General features: G+C 33.4%; 1 protein-coding gene across 2 annotated transcripts in view; it reads right to left on the reverse strand.

The window, feature by feature from the left end:
* The window catches only part of LOC123523226 (uncharacterized), a 47,634-nt gene extending 32,097 nt beyond the window's left edge, over nt 1-15,537 (reverse strand). For both annotated transcript variants that reach the window (XM_053545031.1, XM_053545028.1), the window contains exons 1-19: nt 15,377-15,537; nt 13,399-13,574; nt 12,884-13,040; nt 12,417-12,617; nt 11,974-12,189; nt 11,403-11,562; nt 10,850-11,100; nt 10,363-10,493; nt 9,439-9,592; nt 8,925-9,140; nt 8,565-8,658; nt 8,027-8,144; nt 6,119-6,267; nt 5,401-5,534; nt 4,758-5,030; nt 3,417-3,695; nt 3,010-3,158; nt 2,232-2,373; nt 771-874 (exon numbers count right to left, since the gene is read on the reverse strand). In XM_053545031.1, coding sequence (XP_053401006.1) covers nt 771-874; nt 2,232-2,373; nt 3,010-3,158; nt 3,417-3,695; nt 4,758-5,030; nt 5,401-5,534; nt 6,119-6,267; nt 8,027-8,144; nt 8,565-8,658; nt 8,925-9,140; nt 9,439-9,592; nt 10,363-10,493; nt 10,850-11,100; nt 11,403-11,562; nt 11,974-12,115 — 2,496 coding nt within the window. In that variant the 5' untranslated portion in view covers nt 12,116-12,189; nt 12,417-12,617; nt 12,884-13,040; nt 13,399-13,574; nt 15,377-15,537. The remainder of the gene's footprint in view (nt 1-770; nt 875-2,231; nt 2,374-3,009; nt 3,159-3,416; nt 3,696-4,757; nt 5,031-5,400; nt 5,535-6,118; nt 6,268-8,026; nt 8,145-8,564; nt 8,659-8,924; nt 9,141-9,438; nt 9,593-10,362; nt 10,494-10,849; nt 11,101-11,402; nt 11,563-11,973; nt 12,190-12,416; nt 12,618-12,883; nt 13,041-13,398; nt 13,575-15,376) is intronic.
* Nucleotides 15,538-16,547: the final 1,010 nt, after the last annotated feature.

A 16,547-nucleotide genomic window follows, 5' to 3' on the forward strand; every position in this document is an offset into this window, starting at 1 on the left:
CATATACCGTCTATTCGATACGGTGCCCCTAAAGTGACATGTTACGCACTTTTTTCCACTTAGGTAATGTGAGACTTTTTTTATTTCGTTTAAACGAAATCATTTCGTTTAAACGAATTAGTTATTTCATTTAAACGAAACGAAATAACTAATTCGTTTAAACGAAATAACTAATTCGTTTAAACGAAATAACTAATTCGTTTAAACGAAATGATTTCGTTTTTACGAAATGTTATTTCGTTTTTACGAAATGTTATTTCGTTTAAACGAAATCATTTCGTTTAAACGAAATAACTAATTCGTTTAAACGAAATGATTTCGTTTAAACGAAATAACTATTTCGTTTAAACGAAAACATTTCGTTTAAACGAATTAGTTATTTCGTTTAAACGAAAACATTTCGTTTAAACGAATTAGTTATTTCGTTTAAACGAATTAGTTATTTCGTTTAAACGAAATAAAAAAGTCTCACATTACCTATGTGGAAAAAAAGTGCGTAACATGTCACTTTAGGGGCACCGTAATTCGAGGACTTAAGACCGTACAATTTTTTATTTAAGCAAGAGAAGTGTGATTTGAAAAACAGTTAAAGTGTTAATAATTCAAAGAGAGAACATGTGATATTTTTTCATTTGCGTTCTTGTGAAGATGAAACATTTTGTCAAGATTTTGTAAACGTTTAAATCATGACTTCCGTTACCACGCAAATGACACAATTAAACATAAATTTGACGAATGTAAAGGATTACTTATAGTGATGGAACACCTACCATGTTGAAATATGGACCAGCAGTAATTTTCCCATTCTCTGGTTTTGTTACGTCAACTGTAAATCTGTGGTACGTCATATTGCATTCACCGGCTTTATCAACACCTAAGTATAATTATATGTCTAGTATTTTTCTTAAGTTTACATGTAGTGAAATCAATACACGATTTTATAAATTGTTCACGTTCGAAAGACAATGATTTAGAGATAGTAGCTGTTCGTTTTTTTGTTTTTTTTGGTTTTTTCAAATCATAGGTATGAAGTTGAAAAGCTTCACAATGCATGCAAATGTCCATATATATTTAAACAAAAATAGATATATTTATAATATGTTACCCAAAAGTGCATAGTTATGAGCAATTTATATTTTCAAATAGAAGAAAATTATGTGATCTAGGAAATGTAACTCGTCTTGGACATGTAGAGTAGAAACATCAAAGGGAAAATCATATTGGACAGTTTCTAATTAGGCGGATTTTATTTTACATTCAACAGTGATCAGGGATGCTAAGCAATGATCCATTTTACTGTTCATTAAAATATAGGACGCCTGAACATTCCAATGACCTTCAAATATATATTGTGTATTCATAAAAAAGAATGCAAATATTTAAGCTCCCACCATAACTCGAACCAAGTAGACCACTCGCACCGAAGGCAGACACTCTACAGCCTCGTTATAACAACAGAGTGTACAGCTAGGCAGTGTAGGTGCAACCTTATCCTCTGCCCGACTACATTTAGTGAACTAAAACAATTATGTGACAATGCCATATTCGTAGTACTCCGAATAATCGGTGTATTTATTTTGTTAGCTAGCGGCAATTTTATGTAAAGAAAGAATGTATTCTACTTTTACCACTATTTTTAATTGGTGAAAAAATGACCAACGTTCTCTGACACGTTTTAAGAGTGTGAACATACTAACTTGCAGTGCAAGTGAAATTTAACTTACACAAAATCTTTAATACTTGCCCTTTTAGCAGCAGGCAAACGGTGAAGGCTGCGGGCTTTGGCAAAATTTCAACAAATTTCAACAAGTCTCCAGAGGAAATTACAGATAGGAACTAAATACCTCTTTGCATTACGAAAAGTCATTATGATTCGCCCTCAATCAGTATTATGACTAAGATCGACTGTCATTTCAATGATTACTAGACATAACATCCAATGTTTACATTTTTCTCGTTACCGGTGCACGTTTAAGTCCCATAATATTTTCAAAAACCAAAGAACATAAAGAACTCAAGTACGGTCTAATTTTTTTTAAATGACGGCTGAATAAGACTTTGAGCATAAACCTGAATGGAAGCTTGTCTAAATACCAATTACTATTTCCTTTTATATAACATAAACTGTTTGATGTCAACATAATAATCCCATATGAGGCTATTAAACTGAAATATTAACTGTTAAGAGTACATGTACATGGGATCTTTAACATTATTCATAGTGAACATACCCATTATCCATAGAAAATATGTTGCATTTTGCAACAACATCAGGTCTTCTATATTTAAATATGTACTGACTCCGACTGTTGTTACTTGATACACATTAAATTTTTCTTCTTTTTCGGCATCTGTCGCTTTCCCACCGTCAACCTGAAATGTGTATCAACGACAACATTTTTTATCGGTGTCTTCATTCTTATCAAATAAGTTTAAGAAGTAGAAAAGTTTAGATATAACGATTTACTGGTATACATTTTTCGTTTAATATGGTATTAATTTGACTTATCATTCTTGGGAGCAACATCAGCTTTCCTGATGTAAATATTTAACAATGCATCTTTCCTAAGATAATTTTCATAGTATGTACCTCCGTGCAGAAAGAAAAGCAAAACCCTTCATAAGCTTATGTATGGTTCTGTACAAAACGGATATGTACACAATGACAGGTAGGCAAAATAAAATATTTTCATAATAAAGACTAAGCTAACGCCGCTATAGAACAGTTAGATGCAAAATACCATTTGATAATTTACAACTGTTACCTATGAACACACAACTCGTATCACCTTCAAGCTCCAAAGATACTCGACAGTTTGAATATAGGAAAGCTATTCAAGTTAATCCATTGTAATAACAAACCATAAAACACTTCTCAACAAAAAGACAACCTAACGAATCATATACGCATGTATTAAATGGCGTAAGGTAGAGCGGCATAATAATTATGGGACCGACGATCTATGGAAAAAAAAAACAAGAAAACGTCTGACACAATGTTGTACTCACGTATCTTCTACAATCTCCAGATGTTGAATTCTGGTAGTCAGATAAAGCAAAGTAATACAGCATAATACCAACGTTTGAGGTAAAATCGTTCCACTGAACGTCAAAGGTCACATTCGAGTTGATAAATTCAGGCATGCTGATTGTTCCAGCTGAAATAACAACTATGTTGTAATATTTATATAATTGCACATGTCTACAAGTAGTTTATTCGGTAATATCTTAACAACACTCTGAGCTATATTCTATTATACATGACAATTAAATCATAAAGAATAAAATCAGTCATGTGAATATCAATGAAGACGAAACCCATGGAAGCAGCAACTGTTAACTCCCAATTATTGCAAGAGCAACAGATGTATCAGAGAACTGAACCTGTTGGCAAATATATCTAAAGCATTTCTCACCAGTAACTCCTCCGTCAAAACTGACAAAAAATCCGTTTGAAGTTATAGCCGCCGACGCCGAAGAGGCACTAAAGGCTCGTACGGTGACGTAATATACAGCAAATCCTGGTTCTAGATCTAAATCCTTGAATGTTACCGAAGTATTTAGACCAACGTTTGTAAAGGGTATGACATTGTCTCTTGTTTTATCAAATCGCCTGTCTGTTCCTAGAGCAACTTCATAATAAGCTACCTGTTGGTCGGAATCAACCTCTTCTCCTTCGTCTATGCCCTTGTTGCCTGAATAAAATTAACAATTTTGACTAGACACATCCTTTAAGTTAACGTTATAAAATGAGATGAGAGAGACAAGAAATGAAATAACAACTTAATCAATAGGGCGGGGAAACAATAAACATAAGGCAATCTCCTGCCAGCTTGCTAAGAGCTAACACTTAATAAATTCCGGTCACTTTTAAGTTTCAAATATTAATTGGTATCAATCGAGGCAAGAATGTTTCATTTGAACATTCACTGCACCCGGTCAACCTTAATAACACAAATGTACAAAAAGGTGTTAACACTATCTTTGACTATTTTCAAAAACATGGTCTATAAATGGTCCTTGCAACGTACCATCATATAAAATGTAACGACATAAATACGTTTTTGTAGAAATATTTTATCTAAAGCTTACATTTATCTTATTCGTTATTATGACATGGGTTTCTATGGAATAATTTTGCAAGAAACTATTTGTCAGAAAACTTTTTCAGAAAATTACATTTAAAATACATGTAAAGTTTGTATCTACAGTGAAATTAATACGGTGTTACAAGTAGTTTTGTTTCCTATGTACTGATGGTTAATATTTTTGTTGAAAAAGGGCACTGGTTACATAAGATTAATTAATGTATTTTACACTTTTGTAGGTATAATGCGGTATATATATGCTGAATCCAAACATATTTGTTTCCTTCTTTCTTTGTTGTTTCAATGAGTTTAAAAATCACAACGGCAAAAGGTAGGCTACATGACAACATTCCAGCTTTGGTGATAGAGGAAGACACTATTATTGGCATTATTTCAGACATAAGTGAGCAACTTGGTAGAACATTTGATCTGCTGCAAGCCAGCAGTATGTTTTCCTCATATGAAAACTCGAGCAATTAAGATTTTATCCAATAGAGGTAAGGAACAAGTTATTCATATCAGTGACTTTAGCCGTTTGAACATCGAAAGCAGGTGTGCAGGTAAGAATTACTTTCATGTCTTTATTGAAATACATCTTCTTATGGACTTCCTTCTGTAATCAAAATTATTAAGACCAAGTGTAATCCGCCTTTACAGGTTTAGACTTACCGGTTAGTATTTCACTGATGTCTCCGGGTTGTCGTAGTTCTCCAAATCCTTCCCAGTTTGCTGAAACTATTGTCCTTGATGACAATACCTTAAGATCATATCCTGTCACATCACCGTCATACACCATGCCAGGTAACATCGGGTTAGAATTGATTGTTACACCGTCTGAACGTAAAGTGTACACAAACCCGAGCATATTTTGAACCCGTACAAGGCTGTAGTACCTTCTTCCTTCTATCAAGTTGAGCTGCTCTGTCCTGCCATGTGTACTTGCTGACAAACAAAACCGAAGACACAGTTATACTCCTCAAAATAATTACAGTAGTACATAGAAAACAGTCACACGCCTGAAGTCATTAACAGTACATAAGGAATAGACGCACCCCCAAAATAAATCCAAATGCAATACCGGTAGAAGCATTTATTATAAGTGACTAGGTGTATATGTACTGAGTATCTCTTAGTATGCAGTTATAATATCATCAATTTCGAAACCCGTACTGGATTATAAAAGCATGTATTACTATGTAAGTAGCAATCATGCCCCACGCAGCAGTAGTAGACTTGATGTGTTTTATATACAGTGTGTAATATTGAACATTTATTTGTTTGTGACATTACAAAGTAAACTGTATACACTTACTATACATATCTGTAAATTCTTGTACGACAGTTCCATCTGTTTCTTCAACTGACCACTCATATTTGGCAACTGGACAAGGATCGCCCGAAACGTCCCACTTTGCCTCAATTGAATTTGTATCTGATTGGATTTCTCTGAAAAGCATGTTATGAAGTGTAACATCGTGTACTAACATTGTGAATTTTTATATTATATTACAGTTTCTGTAACGAAACCTGCACATTAAACGACAATCCACGCCAGTACACCCGGGTTCGAAGGGGTACATTTCTAACATTCTAACCATATTATTTGTAATAAAACAAAGGGAAAATATCCAAGGGGAATATCATTAGGAAATGAGCATAGTAACTTAGGCAAATTCATCTATTGGTTGCAGTTTAGGGCGTTCCTGTTTGCAAGCTGGAGGAACAGGTGGCCGTGTTATTAAGTTCGGTGACTTACAATCATTTGCCCTTAACCTTTGTGGGTTTCAACGCTGCACGTCATGTGAGAAAGGCATTAAGGTAGCATGTTTTTTAAGTTGTAATATGACGTAGCATAACGGATTTGATATAAACAGAAATATAAACGTCTTTCGCAAAATTTCAAAAAGGGTAAAATAAAAAATAATATAAGATATATTTAATACAGAATTGAAACTAAATAGGAATTTACATTTAATGGGCAATCTGTCTTTTTTTACTTGAAATCTTTATGTATTTAAAAAGTAACTTACACATCACCAAAGGAATGTTGATGTGAATCGTAAATACCAACATGATCAAGAGGAGGCAAACCTTGGCTCAAATATGATAAATAAACACCGTTTGAATAGGAGCTGGTTGTAAGCCCTGCAAAGTTGGTAGCCTTAAGTGTTGCAAAAACCTGTAACAGAATAGTTCTATGTAAATGTGACATCTGAAATAATCAAAGTCCTTATTACACAAAATGAAACATTTAAGAGATGATATATAAACTTTTCGTGCAGTATAAAATTGAATATATGGAGGCTATTCAAACTGATAAATTAAAGGTTGTTTCGGTATTAAATTCATCTGCAAGTTCTTCTTAAAATGTTTAAGGTAGTGAAATAAACTTACTCCGAAGATAAAATGATAAATATTCAGTTTCTAACAAGGCAGAAAACGCATATATGTTTTCATTACCGAATTTACATTGATCATTAACTTTATACCCTTAATCTGGGTAAGCACAGTTGTTAGCTTAAACTTTTGTATATCTAGATTTCATAATACAAACACAAATTGTGGCTTGTAGTTTTACAAGCACATAGTAGTTTTGTTACAACAAAAGAAATAAAACCGATATGTTTGCTAACTTTACAGGAAATAGTGGTGTTTAAACGTTTGGAGCACAGTGTTGTTGTATTAGTCGGTGTCTCTTGAACATATTTTTTTATTTTCGGATTTAAAAATCTTAGACATTCGAATGATTGAAACTGAAAATGAAACAAAATCTTAATAAGGGAGAAGAAGGGAAGTAATGTGCTTTCGTATCACTACCTTGAAGAGAATGCACACGGATCCCCGATGTCGCTGATTTTATTGAAAGTGTATAACTGTAGCCAATAGTATAAGTCAATTGATAAAATGTAGCAATGTACTGACAGTTTAGGGCACGGATGTCTGGGCAAATGTTTGTTAAATGGTATGTTAAACGTAGAATCGAAATCGATAGCTGTTCAATAGATTAAATAAATGTATCATAAAATATAGACATACGTGTTAACTTACAACTAGTCTCATCCCGCAACAGATGTTGAGATGAACACCAGTTTTATTTATAATAATCAAAACCATAATTTGTTTACAAACGAATAACTATAAGAAGATCATCTACAAGTACAGGACGCCTCCAAGCAAACTTATAGGATATTCAGTTTGGCTGATTCTGTTAATCAAAGGTACCGAACCCTAATAGCAATGAATTGAATTAAACTCAATTACACATATACATAGAACGATCTCTATGATTCTGGAAAAAGACCAGAAAACAGCAATGAGTCCAATTACGGGGACACATTTCACGGTACTTAGAGTTAGTAAATCTATTACAGTGTGACATAATAAAATTCAGTCATTGTATTACAGCATGGTGATAATTTCTGACTCTGAAACCAGCCATTTGGTTTTTAATTCGTTATATATCTGATGTACCTTACTATAGAAACGTAGCATGTATTTCCGTCACTTTTATATATCCGCAATTTATTGCAAGATTGACTCGCGTTTTTTTTTTTGCTTCCTTATGCCACGGGCATAGCTAAACAGAAGATATGCGCAGGCCAAACATGTTGGAAGTTCGACCTCTTTTATGGACAGATATGTACACATTCACTTTTTCAGTTGCAATGGATAATATCATATTTAGTCTAAAATATCAACAACAGGCATTTTAGTCATCATTTAGTCGGTTCATTGACTCATTCGTTTAAGATACGGTTATCGTAAAACACTATTCTGTATAGGCAGCTATCACATTGTAGGTATATCTGATATAGGAGTGAGTAGGCTTATATGTATATAGCTACAAAACAAACATGACAAGGTTTGTTATCTCTTTCCAACATTCTTTTATCATATTTTCTATCTACTAATTTCTCGTGCATTTTCTTCTCTCTTACCTGCCGTTGTCCTTTTATATTTATATCCTTCACGATATAGTGATTTAAGTCAGTAGATAAGGAAATGAATGGTGATATATCTGCTCCTCCAGGCGATGTTCCTATGGCCAATTGGTATCTTGAAAAAGGATTTTAACATTTAGTTGGTTTAACAAGATTTTAACATTTAGTTGGTTTAAAAATACATCATAAAAGTGTAATATTTGTAACTTTAGGTTGATGTAAACATTATTCAATATGTATCTTACTAACTTCAAGCAAACGGTGATACAGCAAAATCAATATATATTCGCGGATATACAGTTTCCGCGAATTAGTCTATTCGTCAATCGACAAAATTGAATTAAACTTATTCACTTTTCAAATTTGTCAATCACAAAGTCCTGTACCTGCAAAATAGCATGTTTAGATTAAACTACAGTTAGTATTCTACGCTCACAAAAACGAAGACTATTTTGCAACAACAATATGAAAATGAAACAACACGTAATATAACTGATAGTAGTGATTATTTGAGTAAAATAGTAATTTGACCTACTCCGTTATCTCGGATTCATCATCACTAAAATGTGTCCATGCTACGCCAAGATATGTAAATGCTTCTGTGCAAATAGCATCGATTTTTAAACATTCTACAATATAAAACGAAATATCAGCAACAATCACATGAAAACCTTAGGAGGTATCTCATTGTGCAAAAATACAATACTGCTAGTTTTCACCTTATTACTTTACATTATGCTTTATTAAATTTCAATGTTATTACGGGATCTTTATATAAATCAATGTTGAACATTGCCTTAAAGTGGGCACAAACATTTTAAAAGACTTGCAAGATGCAAACTTTGCCTTTCTAATATAATGTTATTCTTTTTTAGATAAAATACAATTAGCATACCGTCTTCGGACAAACATGCCTTTCGGTTCATTTCGACCGTTTTGTCAACGTAATATGGGTCAACTTTAGCCTCACTAGATAGTTCAATAACTACTCCCGGAGAAGGTGGAGTATCATCAACGACAATAGCGTCAGAGTAGGCTCTGACTGACAATTCAACATTGTTTTCAGCTGTTACAGTCGCAAACAGAACATCATTGTGACTTTTTTGCACATCTGAAATGGATACAGTAGATGACAATAATACTGTTTCAAATTTATGTAAAACCAATTAAAGTGTCATTTAATGTGATCCACTGGAAGATTCATTTGGACACACTGTTGTCAAAATTTAATTAAAGCCCCTTTAATACATGCAAATTTATGAAACTGAATAGGAATTTATAACTACCGAATATACAGTTAAATATTTCTGCTTTTCATTTGACGGTACATATTACGATATATATAGTAGCTATCATAATAAATGCTAGATAAACGTTAATGTGTACATACATTATTAATAGTAACTCACCTTTTGCAGAAAAACTGGTTGTAACACCGGGTATTGCTTCTGAGATTTTCAAGTCACCATAACCTTGCTTAGATCCGAAGATAATATTGTAGCTTGCTATTCCACTTTCCTTGTCGACAAAGCCCGTCCAAGTGCACTCGATTACAGACTGGCTCTGTAATGCAGAACAAGAACTAAATTGTAAAACTGATGTATGGATCCCGTAGTAAAGATTTGCCTCATTAGCAAACCGTTCTTTGACTGTACTAATTTTGAAACCAAATGTTGTGGAATTTTCTTTCATAGTTAAAATGTTACGAAATGGTCGATACAAAAAAGCGTATACGCTTTTCTGGAATAAGGTTAACAAATCAGTAATAAGTACAGCTAGATGTAATTTAATTACACTGTAAAAATTAATACAATTATCATATTATTAGTATTTCAGCAGTTATTTTCCGTACAATAACGGAACAGATGTTACAGCGAAGAGACGGATGCACGGAAGTTCCCACATATGGGTATTTATGTTGCTACTCTTTTGTTCTCTCTATTGTTCTTTTAACCTCGTAAAAGAATAATAGCCACATAAAAGCCTTACTGAATGAATGACATCAAAGAAAAGGTACAATTACCTACTGTTCCCATAATAACCTTAGTATACAAATGTGGGCTCGGAATACCCAAAAACTATATGCTCAAGCACAAGTGTATTTTAGTCATACAATATTGCAGAAACACAGTAAAACGGTTTGGATAGCGTATATATAACTATATCATATTTTCAAAACCGCGAATCCTTTAGACTGTTATAAAACTGTAATCAGAGTAATGTTTCATAAATGTCCGAAATATATTACAAAATATATTTCTATCATTAACTTTGATATTGATAATAATCGCCCTATAAGCGATCTAAATTGCAAGACAGTTTTTATCACCCACCTGTACAAACTTTGGGCATTTCACATTTCCTGCAGCGGGTGCAGTGCTATCCTGTATCACTGGGGGTGCAACAACTACATTTTCTAAACCAGCTTTGTTTACTACCCCGGCAGTGACTACATTTGAGATTCCTAAATGAAATACAAATATTTTTCATTTAACCTACCAATAAGCTTTTCAGTGTATGTATTGTATGTATTATCGGAAGTTATATTCTTATTCTGCAAAGGAGATTTTTGAGGAATAAATTCAATACTGAACAGTGAGTGTAACAGTTGTGCATTATATAATATCCCGCATAAACAATTGTCAACATAACACTTTGCTACATGTAGGGGTATTTTCTCAAAATGACGTAACATGTCAATATGCATTATCGAAAATGGCATCTATGGTAATAAGAGTGTAAAGATAAGTTTGGCGATTATACTTAAGTGATGTACATAACATGTGTTTTCTATGTAAAATGAGAAATTTAGAAACACACCGGCAAGCGCAGGTCTAACATGTCCAACCGGTAATCTGCCTTCGTTATCTGATGAAAAATTTTGATACGTGCGCGGATATATATCTTCCGCACTGGGAACTGTTCCAACTGAAAACCATGTAGAGTGTATATTGTCGTTGATGTCCGTAATCAACTTGTCGGAGTCCGAGAAATTCCAGATTGCTGATAAAACGGATTGATCCTTCTGATATATTACGTCTTCAGAATCTACCTTCGTTGATTCTGATAATCTAAAAGCATTTCATGTAAATGTACAAACAAAATGTATGATGAAAGTCACGAAAAATAATATCTGTAATAACGCGGATTCAAATATTACATAACAAATGACAATATCAATATTTATGCATATGACAGTATACACTAAGACGTATCTTTATTTGTTACCATTTTGCGTGTAAATTTTTCAGATTTTCAGAATGGTCTTATTTATTAACTCTTGTATTAGTTTAATACTTTTTGTAACAACATTTTGATTATATACTTAAAGAAACATTATTGCTTTTGTATGTAAACCCTATTAACTTCATACGTATTAAACATAATATCCGGAAGTGTTGTGTCTACAACGAAGCCGTTTGTTGTTGCTTGTAGTATATCGCCTTTATTTGTTTTAGCTCTCAGTGTGGTGTAGTAGGATTTGCCGTGATCAAGATCTGCTGCAGTTTGAGCAAAGCCAGAATGTGTTACACCTTGAACAATATTGATACAAATTCAAAACATTAAAAAAACATTTTTTTTGTTATAATGTCTTGTAATGGTGATCAAAAAAGGTATCAATGCATCGATTTTACTTATAAAATTAATGCACCTCTTTAAACCGGCCCGCTTCATTTAAAAGGATAAATATGCAATTCATTTGAATTTTATTTATTAATGTGTATGTTTTATACTGGCGAATTGATATAAACCTACAGATGTGTGTGTTAAACAGATTGAATGCCTTCAAAAAAAAATATATATTTTTCTAAAGGTACATCCAATGTTTTCAATGTTAGATACTGGTTCATATTTTATATAAAATGTTATAAAACTTCTACATTTTATCCAGATTGCCGACGAAAAGCATTAAGCGGTGAACGTGATAAAGTCTGATTAGTTACCATTTCCATCAACATATTCTTCATTGTTTATTATTCCATCCTCTAGATATGGTTGTACATCTTCAGCGCCAGGAGTAGTACCGATAGCCCAGTCAAACGCCATTATACCATGTAAACTACTTTCAAAACCAGAAAACTGCATTGTAACGGTGTGAGCATCAGCCTGATAGTCTATATCATCATTCAAGTGCTCATACGGCCCGTCATGGACAGTACCTTTAAATAACCTCTCTTGAGTTAATACTTACAAACCACATGATAATTTGATATCGAAAAATAAACCAATACTTGTTTTAAATTTCAATGTCGTATTTGACTTAAGAGACTGAACATGTAAACTACTCCGATAATTATAAAGCACAAGGAAATAAACGCTAACATAAATATAGAGTGACTTTATCTACTATGCCAGTTTGTTAATAAATATTTCTTATCGTATCAACCTGTTACATCTTCAGGAACAACGATGATCGGTGATGATACTTTCACAGTACTCCAGAGGCCCGCCCCGTTTCTCGCCTTCAGAGAAACGAGGTAAACTGGAGTATTCGAACCTTCTGTATCTGTACTATTCAGTACGCACGGAAGATACGCACTGTTGGTTGATATTGCTATTTCTGTCCATGGGATGATATCTGTACCACCTGTGTATATATTGGAAATGAACGAGATACATCCTCTCGAAATCTTGTCATCTTACAAAACAAGTACGTGTATGTTAAGTGTATAAGACTATAATGTTATCATTATATACATGATATCATCTGCTTTCTTAAGAATGACAGTTTTTTATGTAATACTATTTGCATTTATAGTCAAGAAATCCAGCGAAAGCGATGTCATACCAGAATGTTTTCAGTGATAAATAAAAGGTTTTCCATTATTAAAATCTGAAATATAAATTTCAAACCTGTTACAGTTCTAATCGAATACTGAATGGCATTGATGCCACTTTGCGGATCGCTTGCCGACCAACATACTTTGATTCCATTATGATCTGACTGATATACATAGTCTTCAATCAAATGTTCCAATCCGCTCAAAACTCCAACCCTTATCCAGCTTATCTGAATGTGAATAAATAGACGATTTTTGACCTTTCTATCATATTATGTCATATTTTCCTGCTCGAGCAAATCTGCCCTGTCAGTACAACGTTTTAAGCTGACCACTTCTTTAATAAGAGAATTAAATTAAATATGTTTAAACGTTCAGTTAGGAGTGCAACTGTTTCAGCTATTATCTGAATTATGTTAGCTTTGAGTAAAATTACAGAATGTAAAAACAAACTAAACATTGTAATCGTTACGGCTTTCGCACCAATGACTACATTAGCACTGGGAATTCATAATTTGTAAAGAAAAAAATGGGATCATATGCTGCAGTGATTTTTGATTACAAAATATAATAATATATATAATAAACCTGCGGCGGTGTGTTTTCTACAATAAATCCATTTGTTTCGTATGTTGATATCAGACCAGCACCATTAATTGCCACCAGTCTTGAAAAATATCGGTGACCGACCGTGAGCTTCAGCCCATGCTCTCTATGATGTGTCTCATTAGCATGACTTACTTCAATCCACTGACCCTTTGTTTCTGGCAAAAGAAGCAATTTTTTATTCCATTTAACTCACAAACCTTTGTTTAGGAGATTATATATATGTAAAGGCAATTTTAGTATACAAGGGAGATATAATTTATATAATATATTGCAAACAATTACTTTCATACATAATTATCTTCATTACTATAAATATGACCAAAAAAAAAAAGAAATTAATGAGACATTGGAACAAGCAATTTTTCTAAAAAAGATAAACGGCGCATTTACATTATTAAAGACATTAGTTTGGTATATTAAAAGTGGTACTTTTACATGATTTTCTTACCCGCCCTGTGCAGGCGTGCTTAAAACTGTGATATTTACTGTTAGGATTTAACCCGGGGTATTTGAGGCAACTTCTTCGGTTGTGTCTTAACAATAAAGCCTTGATTTTCTATGCAGTTGAATAGTCACAACAAAATACTCTGATGCGCTTTAATGTTATTTTAGCAGACGAGCCTCAAATAGTCAACGTCTTTAATAAAGGTTTATTGTTGTATCATTTTATGACAGGTCACGAGGTTTTCGTATTTCGACCAAGGCCAAGTAATTTTGTTTTTGCTTCTCTGCCTCGCTCTATCGATTCGACAATATATGTATTTAGATATAATTTAAACATTATAAATGAGCAACACCCACCTTTAATCTCCTGTATCAGTTGTAAATGTGTTAATGCAGAACTTAAATAAAAGAAGAAATAGCTTGCATGTGAACCAAATAATATTTTACATATGAAAATATGAACCTGAAATCCCGGGGAATCCCACGTTTCGACTAATCGGCACAGACATAACATGTGATTTTGTACTGGATTTCCCGCGCGTTTTTTTCCATAGACGATAAGGCGGGTTTTCATTGGTCCAGGGAGACATGCTTAATTTGCATATTCAGTGAAAACAAACGGCGGAGCCGAAAAAATTACCATCTGCAGGGCGGGGATTGACCATTGACTATGCACTAGATTAATTAAATAATATTGTATTGCAATTATTATCATACAATGACATGAATGATTACAATACATATATGTTTTATACAGTGCACATTGTTCGGGCTACATACCTTTAGAACATTAGCCACAGTTATCCAATTTACCGATTGTGCACCAAAGCTCATTTACTTTCTCCACCATGCTCCGAAGCTAGCGGACAGGGTCAAAACGTTACTCCCGCCAGCTGAGCCTCAAGCACACGTGAGGCCTCCGTGGCCGAGTGGTTAATATTGTCAAAATCACTTGCCCCTCACCGATGTGGGTTCGAGCCTCACTCGGGGCGTTGAATTCTTCATGTGAGGAAGCCATCCAACTGGCTTACAGAAGGTCGGTGGTTCTACCAAGATGCCCTCTCGTGATGAAATAATGCACGGAGGGGCACCTGGGGTCTTCCTATACCATCAAAGCATGAAAGCCGCCATATGACCTATAATTATGTGGGTGCGACGTTAAACTCAACAAAATAAATAAATAAAATCAAACACACGTAATAGTTATAAACAACACGATATGTTAACTACAAAGATGCTAATGAATATATAGATAGCAAAGAACTGAACTAACAACAAAGCATCAATTCACTTGCTACTATAAAAATATCATAAATGGCCCTACGAAACAGACCAGAAGCCAAAGTGGGCTCTGAGAACTGCATGTAATGGAATCTTACACCAGCCCAATGAGCCACAGTCAAAGTGGGATACACGTTACTCAAATGTTAACGGATTGAACACCAACCTTGTAATGTGTCTCAGAAAAGTTAGAAGCGCTTTCAGAAATATCAATATAAGTTTACTATTTTACCTGGATAGAATTGTTTGGTCGTTCCGTGTTGTTGCTCATGTAGTTGGTATCTTAAATCAGTAATTCCAGACTCAGGGTCATAAAATTTGAAATTGCAAAACACTTCAGTCGCATTGACCTGAAACGTAAAAAGTTTAAGACAGAAATGGAAAAGAAACCACATGTAGTATGCAGAGACATTTTTCATATGATGAATACACATAACCACCTTTAAGTCTGTTATGGCCGTATCTTATATGAGTCCACATAGCACATTTTCTACATTTCAACTTTTAATAAAAAATTAATGACTTTGACATAAAGATATGCAATTTCACTAAACATGCGGAAACGAACATAAAATCTTAACAAAACATTTAGCATTTAATGACATTATGAATAAAAAACATTGTTGCATGTAAAAATATTTTTGGAAGCAAATAAAGCAACCAAGCAATACAATGACAGACCCTGTTTGATTGAGTCTGTTCATGAGAGGTAAAGGAAAGTGTAACACCTCTCACGCCCCTAGCTTTGGCTGAAATAAACTTCTATTACACAGATATTGACTGAACGCAATGATCCCAAATGATCAACAAATAGAGGCCCGAAACTATAGAAGGAAGTCGTGAAACGTTGTTATTTTGGGTTTTTTAACCATCATTGTTTCAAATTATCTCTTTTTTATATAATTAGCTTTTGAAAATAGTACCCTGATTAATTTTGCAAAATGCATGCCAAATACCTGATATTTGCAAACTGAATAAAAATAATTGTTATGTCTATAATATGAAGAAATGACGATTGAGTAAATATGCATCAAAATATAACATTATACTACGATGTCACTGAGTGCATTGTCCAATGTTTTCGATGATTTCCTATAAGGAAACAAGTGAATGAAGTAGTGTCATGCAATGCAACTTTCTCTACTAGAAACTGATTAATTATCTCAACTGCAATATAAACTAATGGTTTGATATTTGTCAATTATGTATAGACAATATTGTACTATATATACAATATGTTACTACACACTACATTTGGAGTAAAATTTGTATTCATAAAAATATACAGTTGTTCTATGTTTCCAACATCTATAAATAAAAAAAGTATTTCATTTCAATAATATTTGAAACATATGAGAAAAAGGTGTAAGAAATCATCACAATAAAGGGATTTTTGTTTATCA

Source organism: Mercenaria mercenaria, chromosome 1 (assembly GCF_021730395.1).
Source record: "Mercenaria mercenaria strain notata chromosome 1, MADL_Memer_1, whole genome shotgun sequence".
Taxonomy (NCBI): domain Eukaryota; kingdom Metazoa; phylum Mollusca; class Bivalvia; order Venerida; family Veneridae; genus Mercenaria; species Mercenaria mercenaria.